At 52.6% G+C, this 18,282-nt stretch overlaps 1 protein-coding gene across 1 annotated transcript; it reads left to right on the forward strand.

Annotated features, from left to right (window-relative positions):
* The first annotated feature begins 5,195 nt into the window (after positions 1–5,195).
* Positions 5,196–16,599, forward strand: MMP21 (matrix metallopeptidase 21). Its single transcript, XM_069101637.1, has 8 exons — positions 5,196–5,485; positions 8,692–8,767; positions 8,879–9,376; positions 9,704–9,843; positions 10,040–10,181; positions 13,443–13,700; positions 15,999–16,171; positions 16,270–16,599. The coding sequence occupies exons 1-8, from the start codon at positions 5,324–5,326 to the stop codon at positions 16,597–16,599; spliced, it is 1,779 nt and encodes a 592-aa protein (XP_068957738.1). The 5' UTR covers positions 5,196–5,323.
* The last annotated feature ends 1,683 nt before the right edge of the window (positions 16,600–18,282 follow it).

An 18,282-nucleotide genomic window follows, 5' to 3' on the forward strand; every position in this document is an offset into this window, starting at 1 on the left:
TAACACATGGGGGCTTAGGGAGCCCTGGGACCAGCCAGCAGACATCAGGCACTCAATCTGTGCAGGCCTCACACCTTGGATAGAACACCAGCCCTGGCCTTAGGAAGACTCACGTTGGTGAGTTCAGATCCTAGCTGTGTGACCCCAGGCACATCCTGTCTGCCTAAGTTTCCTCACCTGTTAAATGAGCTGGAGAAGGAAATGGCAAACCAAGAAAACCCCCAACTCGTGAAGAGTCAGACACTACTGAAATGTGCCAGGCCCGTGCTCAGACCGAGAAAGTCCAGAACATGAGCCCATCCTCCAAGGGCTGATGTTCTGAGGGAAGCCCAAAAGCAGAAGACCAGCACCTGAGGCTGTTGGAAGTCACTGAATGAAGGCTGAAGGAGAAGTGAGATGAGGGGTCTGTCATTCCCCATGTCTGAACAGGCCATAAACCCCTCACAGCAACAAACCCTTGGCTGCTGGGTCAGGCCTCTGCCTTCTTCCTTCCCCAGCAAAAGACTAGTTTCATCCCGGTAAGTTCTCATTTGAAAGTCAAATCCAGATGTGCATCCTGGGATTTTTTTTGTTCTGCTCAGTGCTAGCTTTCTGAGAGGTTTCTTATCCCAGCTAGTCCTGGGTGACCTCTGTCATGGGAAGGTCGGAGCTGGCGAGCTTTCCACTTGCCCTGCACCCCAGCAGAATGCCAGCCCCTCTGGCTGGGAGGGAGCAGGCTTCAGGTGGACAACTTGACCATGTATCCTTTGGATTATGTGACGGGCAGGATCCGTGCCAGAAAGAGCAGCATCACCCTTGGTCTGCAGAGTGTTGGTGCAGCTGCCATCTTCCAAGAGATCAAGGACCCTTGTAAGTCACCTCTGCCAAGGCCCCAGAAAAAATGAAGGTTGAGAAGCCAGAAGAAAGGAACATTCTGAAATCTGGCAGCCTCAGAGTTAGGGCCGGAGGTCTCAAGAAAAAGCTAGGATTGATCAGAAAAGACTGGTCCTGTTGGATTCATTTATCGATCCTGTTTACAGTTAAATGCTTTCATCCTCCAACCGCTTAAGTCATGGTTCTCTGACCCTGAACTCGGTTCAGACTTTAGCTGGCCTGTAACGAGCTAATTTTAGAAATCCAGCTCTGTTGCTAATCACTGATTTATTCCTGCCTCGAGGAATTTAACTGACCTTGGGACATGTGTGTGAAAGCAAAGGAGTCAGGCCTGACATCTTCACATCCCCAAGATGCCTTTCAGGGATGCCTGGTTTCCTCTCATACAACAAGCACCTCTGAGACTCATGAGAGGAGGGAGGCCGTTACCAAGCTTCAAGCTGCTCCTCAGCTCCGGTGCCAGCAGCATCCCCAGACCCACAGGGTTCTCTGTCCTCTTCTGGCCTTGGTTCTGTAAGCTCCTGAAAACCTATAAAAGGGGTCTGCTCGGGGTCTTTGGCCTAAATGGAAGCAGGCCAGTGACCCGTCTATTGACAGGCAGCATGCCCCTACTAAGCAATGTTATTTTGTGCAGAGATTTGCCTTGGTCTACCCTTTTGTTAAATTTCATTCTTGACAGCTTTACAAATATTCTCTCCTTGGATCCTCACAACTGTTCTATTAGCATAATCACATTATAGATGAGGAAACTGAGACTAAGACTAAGTTACTTACCCAGGGTCATCTAGCCAGGAAGAATCAGAGGCCAGATTAGGACTGACTTCATGACTCCAATTTGTAGCCGCGCCTCAGCATCAAGAACCCAGCTAAGCTAGACCTTGAATGCCAGGCCTGCCATCCATCAGTGGGCCTTTACTTGGAGCTTTTTCAGCTTGATAGAACCTGCTGGATCCTTCCCTTTCCAGGCAAAGCCTTTGAGAAGCCCAGGTCCTCTGCACAGCCATGAAGTATCGGAGGATGTTTGGTTGGTCTTGTTTTCCTTACCCATTGGCTGTGGTCTTGAATCCAGATACAGAAGGAATTGAGAAAAATGTGCCATTGACAGGGAGGTGCCAGCTTTTCCCTTTCCAGTTTTCTTTACCACGGTGGAGTGGATGTTTGCTCAGTCTGATTCTCATTCAGGCCTTCATTTTTAATGTCATGGGTGCTCTGTGTTTGTATACATATGTATGCGACTACACAGAATTACTGATACCTTATGTGTCCCTCACTCCCTCACCACGTGAGCCCTCCCCTAGAAAAGATGAAGAGCAGAAAAAATGCAGGAAAAGTACTGCAGTCACCCATCAGCTGAGTGACTGTATGCACTGCTCCCCACCCATCATCCCCCACATCTGCAGAGAAGAGGGCAAGGAGTATTTCTCGCATTCATTTCTCAGCAGAGTATGGAATTAGGATCCGATGGAGAACACTTCCACCACAGGCAACATTCTCAGCATGTGCCTTCTTCAGAAAAATCCTAAATTGCAGGTTTGGGATTTTAGCAATGAGGAAACCAAATGAAAAGCTTTGAAATCTCTGCCTACACAGTCTGAAATGAGCTTGGTGCCCTGAGGGCACCTACAGTCTACTGGGGTGGGAGAATCAATCAGCCAGCCTTTATTAAGCCCCTACTGTGTGCCAGGCAAGGGACTGAGAATACATTTAGGTGGGAGATGGCTCCCAAGCTGAGGCCCAGTGAAGGCGGGCATGCATCCCAGGCTGGGGACGGCATGAAGCAGGCTATGCATTAGCGGTCTGGTTGTTCTAGGACTGATGGGAGGGGGGAGCTAGGTGATTTTGCTCCTTCCACCTAAGAATTCACTCCATTGAATTGAATTGAAAGCTGATACAGGTAGTTTCGTGAACAGACCAATTGAAGACCCTTTTTTGTCTCCATTTGACTTAACTGCCATCTGTGACATAAAGCATCTTTGTACGGAAGCCTGGAAGACATCTCCAGCAGTGATCATGGGATTGCTAATGGACTGGAAATGTGACCTGTGTGATTTTGAGGAATGCTGTTTGCTTAAACCATTGCAGAATCCACCATCAAATGCCAGCTGGCAACAGGCTGCTTCCAAATCACTTTCTCAGAACCCCATCATGAAGCTCTCTCAAAAGGACATCACATGGGGCAGGACTCAAACCACTATTAAAAATGGTTCAACATGTCCCATTGAGGAAGCTCTGTGGTTCTGGAAAGTTTGTATCTCGATTCTGAGCAGAGAGCAGACCCATCAGAGCCCTCCAGGAATGAGAAATAAACCAGCAGGGAGGCCAGGAGGAAGACGCTGGGAATGGGGAGCTTTCTCGTGCTTGAAGGAGGGAGACTTTCCCTGACTGTCTTCCATGTGAGGAAGGCGTTCCCTGCTTCCCCTGTCTCTGGACTTTCCTGGCTTCCTTCAGGTCCCAACCAAGTCCCATCTTCTACAAGAAACCTTCCCCAGCCCTCCTTGGTCTTGGTGCCTCCCCTCTGACATGATGTCTAATCATCTTGTATGTCCTGTTTGCACATAGCTGTTTGCCTGTTGTCCCCTCATTGGATTGTGAACTCCTTGATGGCAGGGACTGTTTTGTTTGGTTTCCCTTTGTATCCCCAGGGCTTGGTATGAAGCCCAACACATAATAAGTACTTAATAACTGCTCACTGACTGCCGAGGCTACCTCCTGAGGGAGGGAAGGCCCCTCTCCAGAAGTCTAAGCTACAACAGAGACCTTTGGATGGAGATGGCTTCTGAAGTTCTTTGGTGATTTCTTTGTGGGAAAACACACTCCCGTAAAACTTGTACTTCTCAGTACCTTGGACAGCTTGCTTCTGAGTCCAAAACCCACAGCTCTAAGGCTGGGGATGATGATGGCTCAGGGATGGGTGAGATTTGTCCCCTGCTACAGACAAATGAGGCTACACTGCCCCCAAGCTGCCGCTCCCTCTGGGTATCTAACTTCTGATATTAAAATTTTTTTTGGCATGGATAGCCATTAGGGACAATGGTCTAATTTTCTAATTTGTGTCTCGGTCATGAAGGATCTCTGAGGAGGCTCTCATGAGCAAGCTGAAGACTTTCTGGGCCCTAGGACATGGCTACTTCTGGGTGGCCGGCTCCTGATTCCACTGAAGCAGCCACACGTTCCGGGCACCCCTGCTCAATCCTCACCCATCTGCCCCCTTTCTCCTCACCCTCAGGTCACAACTTCAGGTGGCAGGCACCTCCAGCTCACTCCTGCTCTGTGAACCTGGGCCGCAGATTCTCTGGTTTGACCCTAATGCCCACAGGCTTCTAGCTGTCTCTGTGTGGACCTGGGCTGCATTTCTTTTTGGAGCATCAGTCATTATTGAGTCTAGGGCTCTTTTTTGGTCAGAGTTGGGCTGATCCACTAGCGTTCACCCTGGAAGTAGTAGGGGTAGAATGGACAAGATGTGGTGGAGATGAGAAGGGAGAGTGAGGGGGAAAGGCCAGGAAAACCACCCAGAGCAGGGAGAGTTAGGGGCCAGTGTCACTGGATCAGAGTATGTGGAGGTGAGCGAGGTAGGAGGAGGGCAGGTTAGGTGGGGCTTTGGAAGACACAGGATTTTCTGTCCCCTCCTGGAAATGAGAGAGTCTGGAGCTGATTGAATAAGGATGTGGTGTGGTTAAAGCCGCATTTCACTTCCACAGCTGAGAGCAAGATGGGTGGAGCAGGGAGAGAGTCAAGGCAGGCAGACCCCTGCCCCCAAGCAGGCAGGAGGGGATGAGGGCGCGGCTGAGTCAGGAGAAGAGGGGCGTCTGAGAGACGTTCCAAAGCACCATCAGCAAGAGTTGGCAGCTCATGGTTATGGGTGCGAAAGCGAGGCACTGAGAATGATGCCAGGCTGGGAGCCCTCCACGGTAGTGGAAAGCTGGAAGGGCAGGGTTTGGGGGAAGATGGAAGCTCCATCTTGGACACGTTGAGTTTTGGGATATCTGCAATACCCAGTTCAATCAATGTGTCTAGGAGGCAACTGGAGGCATGTGGGAGTCACCAGCATGAATTCCTGGGCACCGATGAGGCCACCAAGGAAGGCAGTACAGAGAGAGAAGAGAAGAGGACCCGGGAGCTGAGAGACCACAGGGGTAGGGGGAGAGAGAATTTGTACATGGACAGGCGGGTCCCTGACAAGCAACAGGTTCTGAGGCACGAGCAAGGGTGGGTGTCGGGAGGAGGGAGTCATGGGGTCTTCAAAGAGCAAGTGTTCCTCAGGCCTGCTGTGTGTGTGTGCTCACCCTGGGCTAGCACACTTCAGAGAGTGGTGAGAATTATCACACATGACACCTTGGAGAAAGAAGAGGGGAGCGGCCTCCAAGATATAAAGGAGGGACCCCTCCTCCAGCCACGGAAGCTCTTCCAGGAAGGGAGGAAGGGCCAGGGGGCCTTCTGTCTGACAAGTGCCATGCCGGCTGCCTTCTATCTGCCTGGGACATGGCTGCTCTACTTTCTGGCTGCCCCCTGGCTCACCCAGCCAGAAAAACTCTTCCACATTCGGGACCACTCAGACATAGAGGAGTCTGCCCTGCACCAAGCAGAGCCTGTCACTGACCTCCATTCTGCTCAGGTAGGAGAAAGCCCTGCCATGGCAGCCCCCACCACACACACACACACACACACACACACACACATATACACACACACCGACAGTCACACACATACATGTTCATACACACACACTCCTCACTCAAGGGCTGTGGAAATGTTGCTTTCTATACAGGAGCCTGGACGTGAGAACCTCGCCCTTCACAAGCTCTGTGATCCACTCCTCCCAATGGCAGGCAGGCACAATCCATCCATTTCACCCAACCATCAGTCAGTCAGTCCACAAGCATTTATCAAGCACATCCAATAGAATGGATGGGTTTTGTTTCTGAGGTTCCCTAGGGACAACATGCCCTTAGAGCATTTAGGTTTGTTTTCCTTTTATTCAAAAGGAAAAATTCCTTTTTACTTAAAAGAGTAAAAAGCAAAACCTTGCTGTCAATGACCTCCTTGGGATTTAGGGTGGGGCAGGACCCTGACAAAACCAGCCCAGACCAGGGGAGAGTGGACGGATCATGACTGGCATCTGTAGAGGCTGAGTGCCTGCATGCGTGAGACCATAGACAGCGACAATTCCCCCTCCCCTCGATGCCTCCCCTTCCCTCACCCCCACCCAGCTTGTGGCTATGAACTGGAAGCGGACTGAAGCACTTTTCCCTTGCTTTCTCTGCCTGAAATCCAGGCGTTCCTCAGCTTGGATTCTGTTTTCACTGTGGCCACCATATTGATGTTCTTTTGGCCCTGCTTTCTTTGCTCTGTATCATTTGGACCAGAGGATGATAGCGCCCCAGAGTTAAAACTGGGCAGGACCCCAGAGACCAGTCACTCCAATGCCCTCATTTTACAGATGAGGAAACTGAGGCCTAAGGGGGGAAGGTGTCTGAGGTCACACAGGGAGTAAATGTCACCAGTGGGATTTGAACCCAAGAACTCTGAACACCATTTGAACTCTGACTCTTTGGTCACATCTCTCTAAATGCTTCACCCTTGAAATGATTCCACTAAATGAATGCGCCTTCCTCATGTGTTCGCCTTTCCCTGGCTGATGGGCACCGATTTTGTCCCCAGTTCCTCGTTATCACATAGAAGACTGCTATAGGCATTTGGTACAACAGATCTTTTCTCGCTGCCAGAACCGTGCCTCTGGTGGGATCTCTGAACCAATGAGTGTGAGCACTTCAATCACTTTTCTTGCATAATTACAATGTTCTTGATTTGATTTTTAAATTTTGAACTTAATCATCAGTAAATACAAGCATTTCAAGATACAAAGGACAAGAAGCTAGACGGTAAAGAAATTGTGAACTTAAACTGTGTTCTGGTTTTCTCAGAAGGTACAAGTCTACACCTGCCTCTGACATTCACTAGATGCTCGACCTTGGGCAAGACGGGCAGCCCCCCTATACCTCCGTTTCCTAGTCTGTAAATTGGGAGTCATAATAGCATGTGACTTGCAGGCTTATTTGGGGACTTAGATGAGGTCTTTGTGAAGGGCTTCTGCACATTTTGAAGCTGTTTACAAAGACTAGGTACAATGTATATGTTTATGAACACATGTGTACATGTACAGATGTACACATCTGTGTCTGTGTGTGCACATATGCCTTCTAATAGACCCCTGAGTCTACCCTGTTAGAATGGGATCTCCCTGAGGCCACATGCCCGTCTGCCCCCAGCCCCTCCACAAAACAGCTCCCCTCGGTTGGGGTCCTTGTTCATTTCCCCCCTAGGTTGGGGTCCTTGTTCATATCCATGGGTGTCTCCCCATTAGGCTGCAGATGCTGGTGCAGCCCAGGCCCGTCTCTTAGGTCAGCCTTCATTCTCCTTACATGATCACCCTGGTTCCTTTCTGGGAGACTGAGTCTGTTTGCTTAAATTGACTCATGAGTCAGTATGTTAGCCCTTCACAGCTCACCAAGTGCAGTCCTCACGCCTTCCCAGTGAGGCAGTCAGTGGGAACACGAAGACCCACGGTTTAAATAAATGTGAGGAAACCGAAGAAGGGAGAGACGAGTTGGCAAAGTTCCCTCACACACAAATGCCAGTGAATGGATCGATTTACATTGAAAATTTAAATAAAAACCTCAGGAGGGTCATGGTCATCTCCTTCAGATCCAAAGTGAAGGGACTAGACCAGGCTGACTCAAAGTCCGAGAATGTCCCCTGACAAGCGCCTGAGGGGCTGCTGTGGAGAAGTGGGCTCAGTGTGGCTCCCCTCAGCAGAGTGGGGAGGACTCTGGGCAGGGGCAGAGCTAAAAGGGAAGCCAGTTTGGCCCCATAGCCCAGTGGCAAAACCCAACCAATTCAGTGCATGAAGAATCTTGGCCAAGCAGCCTCATCTCTCTTAGCCTTGGTTTCTTCATCTGTAAGATGAGGTGGTCAGACTCTGTGTGGTCCCTTCTACCTCCAATCTGTCATCCCATCATAAGCTGTCTAATAATTGGAGCTACCCAAAAGTGGACTGGTCTGCTTTGTAAGGTAGTGAGTTCCCCATCATTAGAGGTCTTCAAACAGATGGCAGTATCACCAGCTGGGAATGTCATGGATATGGTATATAATTGATAAGGGAGCTGGGAGGTCCTTCCTTGCTCTGCTATTTTGTGATTTCTTTTTGTTTTTTGGAGGAGGGAAAACAGGGCAATTGGGATGAAGTGACTTGCCCAAGGTCACACATATTTTGTGGTATTTTAAACTATAGCAAAAACAACTCCTATATTAGTTGCTAAAAAACAAGAAAAAGGAAAGTACAGAGGGAGGACAGGGGAGAGTGCACACTTAACATAAGTATGGGGCATCAAGTTAGCTCAGTGTGGTCGGAACATAGAATGTAAAGGGGAGTGGTATGCAGGGAGGCTGGAAAGGCAGATGGGAGGCAGATGGTGGTGAGCCTTGAATGCCAGGCTGAGTCCTCCACCGCCTCCTGAAAGCCTCAGCTAACATTGTCCCTTCTGCAGGAGGCTTTTTTTTTTCCTGCCCTGCCCCCCTCCCCAAGCTGCTAGAGCCTTTCCCTCCAAAGATACCTTGAATTTGTTTTCTGGGTGTTTTCCATGTACCTGCATCTGTACATTGTCACCTCAATAGAACATAAGCCCCTTGAGGGCATGTCTTCTTTGCTCCCCCATGCTGGACACACAGCAGGTGCCTAATAACTGCCTGGTAACCTGCTTGATCTAAAAAGGCCACGCTGATACAGCAATACTGAAGTTATGTTTTTATTTTTTATTTCAGTTGTTCTTATACAAATATGGCTGGGCAGAAGGGTCCAGTGGGGGGATGGCTTCCTCTTCCGATGATCTGGGGGCTAGCACGGATGACAAACCTCCTGCAGAGCTCAGAGATCTCCCCAGTGTGCAGGAGGGGACTTCCATGCCAAGGCATAGATGGAGACTCCTGCTGGGACTTGGTGGAGACCCAGGCCTCATGAAGGCCATCGCAAAGTTCCAGTCCTTTAGCCAGTTACCAGTGACTGGACAACTGGATGAAGCCACGTTGGCAGCGATGAACCAGCCCCGGTGTGGCATGCCTGACCGCCAACCCATGCAGAAGGTGGACCGGCTGCCACTGACTTCGGGCGCTGGTTTGGCACCTCTGAGCGTCATGCCCAGGGGAGGGAGCGCAGGCCCGAGTGCCAGAGTGCGCAAGAAACGATTCGTGCCAGTGCTCTCAGAGCAGCGCAGGAGGCCGGGGCAGGAGGCGAGCCCCGCACGTGTCCCGGGTCCGAGAGCTTTCTCCAGGAGGCTGCTGAGGTGGAGGCTGGTTGGGGAGGGCTACAGCAGCCAGCTGTCCATCGAGGAGCAGAGATTCATCTTCAGGCTGGCTTTCCGGATGTGGAGCGAGGTGACCCCACTCAAATTCAAAGAGGACCGCTTTTCTCCTGCGGCGCTCATCGATATCAAGCTGGGGTTTGGGAGGGGTGAGTCAGTCCGTCCGTCAGTCGGTGAGCACACACTGACCAGCTCTGGCTTGGCAGCAGTTGTGTTCCAAACCTCCACCCGCCCTGCATTTCTTAGCTCCAGCACATCACTCAGATCCCCCATCCCCACCCCGTGCCTGCCTCAGTCCCTTCAGCTATAAAATGGGCTGGGTTGTACCGCATCGTCTCCTAGGACCCTTTCAAGTCAGTGCTTCCTCACCTGTGCTGGGCGGGTTCCCAGCTTTAGCTCTCTACTCACGTTCTGTTAAGTATCAGACACTCCCCGCCCCCAAGGTAGTCCATCTGAGCCGCATTCCCTCTCACCAGGACGACACCTGGGCTGCAGCCGGGCATTTGACGGCAGCGGCCAAGAGTTTGCCCACGCCTGGAACTTTGGGGACATTCATTTTGACGATGACGAGCACTTCACGTCCCCACCCAGTGACAACGGGATCAGTCTTCTCAAAGTAAGACGCCCTGAGACCAAGGAGCCTGATTAGCCTCCCCCCCCCATAAATCCCTATTCCTTTTCGCTTTAATAAATAAGAGTTTTATTAAACACAGCAAAGCACTGTAACTGAAGCAGTCCAACGCTTCATCGATCGGCTGTCACCCGAAAGGCCTAAGAAGAATGTGCTGAAGGCGTCTGTATTCCTCTCCTAGGTAGCAGTTCATGAAATTGGCCACGTCCTAGGCTTGCCACACCTGGACAGGACGGGATCAATAATGCAGCCGAATTATATTCCCCAGGAGACTGGGTTTGAATTGGACTGGGCAGACAGGAAAGCAATACAAAAACTGTACGGTAAGGTCCCACAGAGTGCATGGCATTTCCCGTGTAAGGGCACCGCCTCGCCCAGGAGACTCTACCAGGGGAGTCCTGGGCTGGTCCTGTACCCTAAGGCACGGTAGGGGCGCAGAGTAGGTGGCCAGCACGCAGCCAGGGGCCCTGGGATGGGCTTCTCCTGTGGGAGCCCTAGCTGCTGCATTTCTCTGGGTGGCCGAGCCCAAGCTCACAACCTCTGGAGGAACCCAGGTGGGACAGGGCGTTCTGGGTTCGATTCCGGTTCTCTGACTCTCAAACTCCTGGGAAAAGCCGTCCCTTGAGGGCCTCTTCCAGGGCACCTCGCAGAGTCTGTCCAAGGGCTTGAAGTGGAACGACTTTCTCGTCGTCACAAAGCTAGGGTGGCTAGGAGGCAGAATTTGAACCCAGGTCTGACTCCAAGTCCAGGGCTCTTTCCCATAGCACCAGGATTACCGCTGCATTTTGATAGTTTGGGGTTGGAAGGGTTGCTTTTGAATTTGTTTGATCTTGCCCCCACCCGCAGGGGTTCCACTTCCAAGACTGTGGCCTCCGAATTTCCTTTAGCCAATCACACTCTCTTCTTATCGCATAATTCCGTGTTGCTCACTCCTCCCAAATCCATTCTTTGTCCTCACGGCGCTCCCCCCTTACCCCTCCCCACCCCATCCCTCAGCACTTTCCCAGGCGTCTCCCCAGCTCTGGCTACACCCTCCTCCCGTCCCTCTCTCAACTCGAGGAAGCCGTCCATTGGGTCGTGATCCTTTACTCCCAACCCCCGCCCTTATCCTATAACTGCTCGCCCCTTCCTCCCGCCCCCCATGTCCTCTGCTCCTACTCACGTGATGCTGAATGGCGACGGGGGTCACCGAAAGCGGGTTATCAAGCTCGTCCGGGCCTTCTCTTGGCAGGCCGTCTCTTCTCCCTACCCTATTGTCCACAATAACCACTCCGGCTCTTCTTTTCTCTCTCCAAGACCCCCACCGCACCGGCTTGGCTCCTCTCCCCCCACTATCACCTGAGGACTGTGCCCCCCAATTTACCCAAAACAAAACAAAATCGAGGCCCATTCGCCTTTCTGCTCCTCTTACGCGGCCCGAGCACTGGTCCCTTCCCCTCTGTAGTCTCTGATGAAGTGGGGGCCTTTCTCCTTGAGGCCGACCCCTCTCTATCCCCCTTGGTCCCAGTCTCTCCCGTCTTTTTCTTAAAAAAAAAAAACAACAAAACCAAAACTGAGCTTTTATTTCGTCTCCCTTCCCCCCCCCCCCCCCCCCCCCCCCCCCCCCCCCCCAACAACCAAGAGAAGAAGCTGTCGTTAATGTGATCGGGCAGTCCAAGCAAATCCCGGCCACGGCCACGGCCACGTCTGGGTCTCCATTTCGAGTCTGTGGCCCTGCGTCCGTCGCAGGCCGGCCGCGTGCTTTTTCCTCCACACTCGGGGCTCCTCCTCTCGAGGTCCATCAATCCCCATTGCTGCTGCGGGCGTAGGAAGCGTTCTGGCTCTGCTGGCTTCACTCTCCCTCAGCCCGCAAGGGTCTTCCTGCTTTCCTCTGACCCATCCCTTTCATCGCTCCTGGTGGTGCAGGAACATCCTGTCCCCTTCATCCCCCTGACGATGGCCACCCTCCCCCTCGCCCCGTGTCCAGCGCTTTGCCATCGCACAAAGTGCTGCTGTCCTTAAGTGGGACATTTGGGGAGGGTCTCTTTTCCTCCTTCTCTGATCTCCTCAGGGGACAGGCCTAGCAGCGGCTCAGGGTCAAAGGGTTTCTCTGCAGTTTCAAAGCTTTGGGGGCAGAGTAGCTCCGCCGATGACCGTGCGGGGGCTTCTCTCCCGCAGCCGCTCCGACCCTGGCCTCCTTTGTCAGTCAGTTTTGCCAGTCTAACGCTAGAGCGTCAGTGGTCCTCATTTGCATTTCTCTCATTAGTGAGTTGGCACTTTTTAAAAAGATAGTTGTTCATAGCGTGGATTTCTTCCCTTGAAAGCTACCTGTTTCCCTGGGGGAAAATGGGCAGTGAGGACGACAGCCAGAGTGTAGAGAGTAGTAAGGAGACGGCTGGGAAGTGGGTTCGCCGATTACTGTCTCTGATGACTCAGATTATCTATAGCCATCATCCGCATCTGTCCGCTAGACATCTCTGCCTGTCTCTGCTCTCTCCATACTTGTCCATTTTCCCTGTTCATCCGCCCACCCCCGACACGCATCAGTAACTGCCCATCGGTCGCTTCAGATCGGGCATCCCACGGACATCTCCAGCTCTTTCCCCTCAGATTTGCGGCCCCAGTGTCACCCTCAACTCCTCCCTCTCACTGGCTCCACCGCAACCCAATTAATCGGCAGGCTTTGTGGCTGCCGTTTTCCGTCCCCCCCCCATCTCCCACCTGCACCCCAGTCTCTCCCACGGCCCCTGCCCATCGCTCCCCGGAATGGAGTGAACACTCTCCTAATCGCTCTCCTGCTCTCCAGTCTCTGCCCATGGCAGTTTATCCGACATGCAGCTGCGGAGTGGGTGTCACTTGATAGCCCCGAGGGTCTCCCCCCTGACTCCAGGAGAAAACACACGCTCCTGCTGACTCGAGACCCTCGAGGCTTCCAGTCTTCTCCCCGCTGCACTCCATGCACGGTGTGCTCCCTGCTACGGCCATGCTGACCCACCAGAAGCAATTTCCCCCTGGACTGCCTTGTATTCGTTGGCTTTTAAAGTCCTTCACAACCTGAGCCCCGTCTAGGCGGTGGCATGGACAGAGAGGCCTGGAGTCAGAAAGATGCAAGTTCAGATCTGGCCTGAGACACTTACTGCATGACCTTGGGCAAGTCATCCAACTTGTGTCTGCTTCAGTTTCCTCAGTTATAAAATAGGGATCTTAATAGCACCTGCCTCCCGGGGCTGTTGTGAGGATCAAGAGATATTTATGAAGCCCTTAGCACATAGTAGGTGCTTGTTCCCCCCCCAATGGGCCTCCTCTTCCCTTCTTATTTGGGGCACTCACTTCATTTCTAATTTCTGGGCCTTGACACCGGTTGCCCCCTGGCACCCCCTCCAGGCTTGGAACATCCCCCCCTCCTGCCTGGAAGTGTTCTCTTCAAGACAGAATCTGAGAATCACCCCCAGCAGTGTGCACGCTCCTGTCCAGGTCCATGCGCTCTCCGGGCAGACACAGGTCCGTGAGGGGAGGGACTTTGCCTCTTGCCTTCGTATCCGGGTGCTGACTCTGGCGCCTTCCCACAAGCGCTTGACAAATTCTCATGGGTCGTTCTACATCAGGATCGTGTGAAGGACCATTTGACACCGCCTTTGACTGGATCCGCAAAGAGAAGACCCGCCATGGAGAGCTGATCGTGAGCTTTAGCACCTATTTCTTCCGCAGCAGCTGGTACTGGCTTTACGAGAACCGCCACAACAGGACCCGCTACGGGGACCCGATCCTCACCCCCGTTGGATGGCACGGAATTCCCTCTCGTGACCTCGACGCTTATGTCCACGTGTGGACGTGGAGAAGAGACGAGCGTTACTTTTTCAAAGGTGGGAGTCCCTTGGGACGGTTCCTCTTCCCCCTTATCCAGCAATCTGATTAAGCCGGTTTTCATGGGCGGTCCCTGTGCCCGGCCCCACCGAACCCTCGGAGAAGCCGTCCTGAAGCTCGGGCTGTGGATAATTGAGTCTTCCTCCCCACCGCAGTGGTAGATCAATAGTGACTTAAAAAGAAAAACCAGCTAAATTAATCTGATTTTATCGATAATCCAAAAACCTGAAGAAACCATATTGCCTCCTTGGGTATTTCCCATGGCTCCCCAGCTCCTGGCATGTGGTGGGGGTGGAGGTGGGGGCGTGAGCTTCTGTCCTCGTCAGGGCACAAGAGCCTGGGGTCTCATGCTCAGATGGGGGAAGGGCACCGACCATCTGGAGCACGTCCAGAGAAAGGCTTGAAACAAGGTGGAGAGAGGGCCCTGAGGGAGCGTAAGGGATAGCGTCATGCCTGGCACAGAGGAGACAGAAGGGTTGGAGAGCGGAAGGGCACATTACAGCGGGTGTTGGCGTCACAAGGGCTGCTGCGGCTCCTTCTTCTGGGCCGGGGGCAGTGGCTGACCTTGGCTCACCGCGAGAGGCTGAACACAAGCCAGGGGATCCAAACAGCCCAGGCTGTGTGAGAGCTAGTGAACTGTCCTTTACTGGCCTCCCCTGGTCACCCCAGGGATTCCTTTTCAGAAACAGGCTGGACTAGGTCAGTACTGGAACTCTGACCCATGACCCCATTAACACTGTACAGGAGCTGACTTTAAGCTCCTTGAGGGCAGGCCCAGATCACTTTGTCTCTGAACCCCCAGCACCAAGCACCATGTCTGTTCAATAAATGCTTTTTGGTTGAAAGTGCCAAAATAAGAAACGGGTCAATTCTATCAGGAGCTCAAAGCAGACAGAGCGAGATGCTTTGGAGAAGTCTGGGAAGGCCTTGAAGAGAAAGTGAGGGGACTCCAGGCTGGGGTGGGAGCCTGGAGGCTGGGGTGGGAGAGGCTGGAAACAAGGCTGGGGGCTGCCATGTTTGTGAGACAGACCCAGCCGGGAGCGTGACAGCATTGATTAGGCACTTGCTGTATTCAGGGGCAATGTGCTGGGCACCAGGGAAGACAGGCTTCATCTCAGACCCTGCATCTCTCTCTGGCTGGCCTAAAACTGCACTAGGTCTGGCCTGCCATGTTTCCAGCTCATGTCTCTGAGCTTCCAGAAGAGCATGGCAGCTTCCGTCAAATGCTCTGCTAAAGCCAGGAGAACGACAGCCTTCCCCTGGCAGGGCCTGAGAAGTGGGCAGGGAAGGCTTCCTTTTCTGTGTTCACTCTACAAGCCTGAGCTTTCAGGACGGCTTCTCCCAAGGTTCGATGGGGCCAGAAATCGAAGTGAAGCTTGTCCCACAGCGTGGAGGCTGCCTTTGTCCCTTTCCAAACACTTGGGCCTCTGCCCCACTCCAGGATGCAGCAGCTCCCTTGCTCTCCACGGTCTCCACAGAGTCACCCCCCCAGGAGGTGGGCATCCTATCCACCCCCCCACACCCCCACACCCTGGGGAACCTCAGGTGTCTCTGTTACCACGTGGAGGATGCGCCCCCAGAAGGAACCAGAGATGGTCCGGTCCATCCCACAGAGGAGGCATGTGAGACCCCGAGGGTGGAGAGGCGGCTCTGTCCCTTGTCATCTGGAATGGCCCGGTTAGAGGCCAGTGAGGACCCCACTGCAGGGAGAAGGGGAGTCGCAAACACACAAAGTGGGGCTTTCACTGGGAGCCCAAATGAAAATCTTTTTATAAACTCACAAAATCTCCCTCCACCTTCACCCAAGCAGAAATGAGTCGTGGTTAAAAACAGCACAGATGAGATCACAGCCTCGTGACTGGGGTTTCCACATTTTTAAGCCTCCCATAGCTCGAGGCGAATCTCCCGGTGTTACAAATTCCTCCAAGTACAACCATTCATGCTGGCATCACTCAGAGACTCAATGAATGGGAAGGCCAGCGGAGCTCAATAAGCCTCTGAATCTGCTTGGACCACTTAGCATTAGCTTAATTAAGGAAGGTACGCAGCGCGTCCTGACTCCAAACGGCCATCCCCTTTTAACCCACTTGTTCTCAGGGCTGTACCTTCCTCCTTCGTGCACAATTCTTTGATCACTGATGAACTTAAGACGTTTTGGGAGCATAGTTTATGAGAGATGTTGAGTTGGGTGTTGGGAGGCCTAGGCCATGGCCGGGCTTGGCTGCTAGTAAGGTAAGGGAGACTCCCCAAAGCTGGGAAGAGCTTCTCATTGTTTGTGTCCCTCTGCCGGGTTTAAGGGCGTCACTACTGGCGGTACGACAGCGACAATGACCGGGCCTACACAAAAGATGACCACGGGAGGAGCTATCCGAGGCTCATCTCGGAGGGCTTTCCTGGCATCCCCAGCCCCTTGGACACAGCCTTCTACGACCGCAGGAGCCAGCTCATTTATTTCTTCCAGGGGTCTTTGGTAAGTGGAAGGCCTCGTCCTGGGCAGTCCCTAAGCTCTCTGCTTCTTGGGAGGGGAGATGACAGGGGTCCTGCCTTGCTTTTCTTTGTACGCTGCAGGTATTTGCATTTGATGTGGACAGACACCAAGTGGTCAATTCTTATCCAAAGGGGATGGTCGACGCTTTCCCGCCGGTAGCTCCCCCAAACCATCCTTTGAGGGACATAGACTCGGCCTACTTCTCCTACGCACATGGCGCCATTTTTTTTTTCAAAGGGAATGCCTACTGGAGAGTGGTGAATGACAAAGACCGCCGGCAGAACTCTTCACTGCCTCTCAACGCCCTGTTTCCCAAAGAGACCGTCTCGCAGAAGTGGTTCGACATTTGTGACGTCCACCCTTCCGTGCTAAAGATGCGGGAGCAAAATGCAGACAGAAATGTGGGCTAGGGAGCACTCAGGGAGCGGGAAAAGGTGAGTCTGTACGCGGACCCCTGAGGGGCCGCAAAGCCCAGACTCGGCCCTTCTTTGAGAGGCAGCTTCTGGGAGCCAGGCTGGATGGTGCAAAGGCCAGTGGGAAGGTCAGCTCCCTGGGACAAGGAGAAAGGAAGGGCACACCAGTGTTGGAGGGTTGGGGACTCATCTCGCCCCCACACACATCACAAGGCCTCCAGGAGCCACAAAGCCCCACCCAGAACACAAAGGTGCCTTCTGGTCCTTAATTCTCATTTGAACTTGTTTTGAAACTGTAGGGGAACGCCGTAGCAGGGGCGCACTGTCGCATCATGGGATTTCAGAATCCTGAGATGTGAGGGAATTTTAGTCAAAGATCCCTCCTTCCTTTTAGAGAAGGAAACCCAGGTAGAGGGAAGGGACACAGGGGGCTATCAGGATCTGAACTCAGAGCCTTCTGACTCCAGATGCCAAAACCTTCTCAGAACCCCACAGTACGACCACCAACTTCCTTTTCTGAGTAGTTTTTCCAGCTCCCTTTGATGCACTAATTTTTGTTTTGTTTTAGGATAGGCTGGGACCTTGGAGCAGAATGGGCACAGGGATCTCAAAGCACCCCTTGGAAGCTGGCTGGCTGGGTTTTTTCCCATTAATAACACCGACAAATGGGACATAAAAAGTCCATTTCTCATCTAAAAAAAAATACAGTAGTGTTTGATGTGGAATGACTGATGGAAGATTGTCATTGGGAATATAGGGCATTCAAGGAGTGAAAATTCCATGTCAAATTTATACACAGGCATTGGCCACCTGTAGGTGCCCTTATGTTGAAAGGGCCTCTCATCAGAAACATTGGCCAAGACTCAGTACAATCAGAGGGCAGTGACCTCACCCCAAAGCCGGCTGGCATAGGCCAAACTGGGTGGACAATGAGATGACCACCATCGATGCCACGCTCCTTCCTTGTCATTAAATGACAACAAGCCAAGGACAGATTTTCTCCAGCCCCAGAGACATCCCAACAGAAGGGGAGAGGACAGCTGAGGAGGGGGCAAGGCAGGATGGAGCCCCTGCTCTACTACACTTTGACTAGCTGGGTCAGCTTGGGAGAACACCCTCAGTTCTCTAGGCCAGCCCTGGGGATTTCTGCAGGGATGTTCTGGCACAGAAACCCTTCCAGGAGACCCATGACAAAGGCTGAATGCCCACTGCCTGGTGTGTTTCCTAAGCTGTTTTGATATTTGATAAAAGCTGTTTTGTTATTTGCTATGAAGAGTCTGCAAATTAACTTAAACGGGGCACAGTGATTTATTTGTGCACATCTGTGCCACTGATAAGAAAAATTAAGACCATGTGGATCCTGTGCTGAAGAACGGAGATGGTGGAGACAGAAAAGACGCATCCTCACCACCTCCCCTCAAAACTGGGGGACCCACTGAGGGCCATCATTCTAGACCCCACCCATTTTGTAAGGGGGCACCCCAGGAAGGGCTCGGGAGGAAAGCGAAGCTGACCTGACAACTGAGGACCTGGCTGGTCCCTAGCCCAGCCCGCCTGGCTTCCGCAAGAACACTGCCGACGTGGCCACCACAGCCAAGTGCCCAAGAGTTCATGCAAGAAACATGAATTTGCTTGAAATTCTACGTGTTCCCATAAGGAAACAAACGGGGCGCCCGCAGT

The sequence above is a fragment of the Petaurus breviceps genome, unplaced genomic scaffold (assembly GCF_028583685.1).
Source record: "Petaurus breviceps papuanus isolate PSGF00001 unplaced genomic scaffold, PetGlider_PUasm1.0 490, whole genome shotgun sequence".
NCBI classification, from domain to species: Eukaryota; Metazoa; Chordata; class Mammalia; order Diprotodontia; family Petauridae; genus Petaurus; species Petaurus breviceps.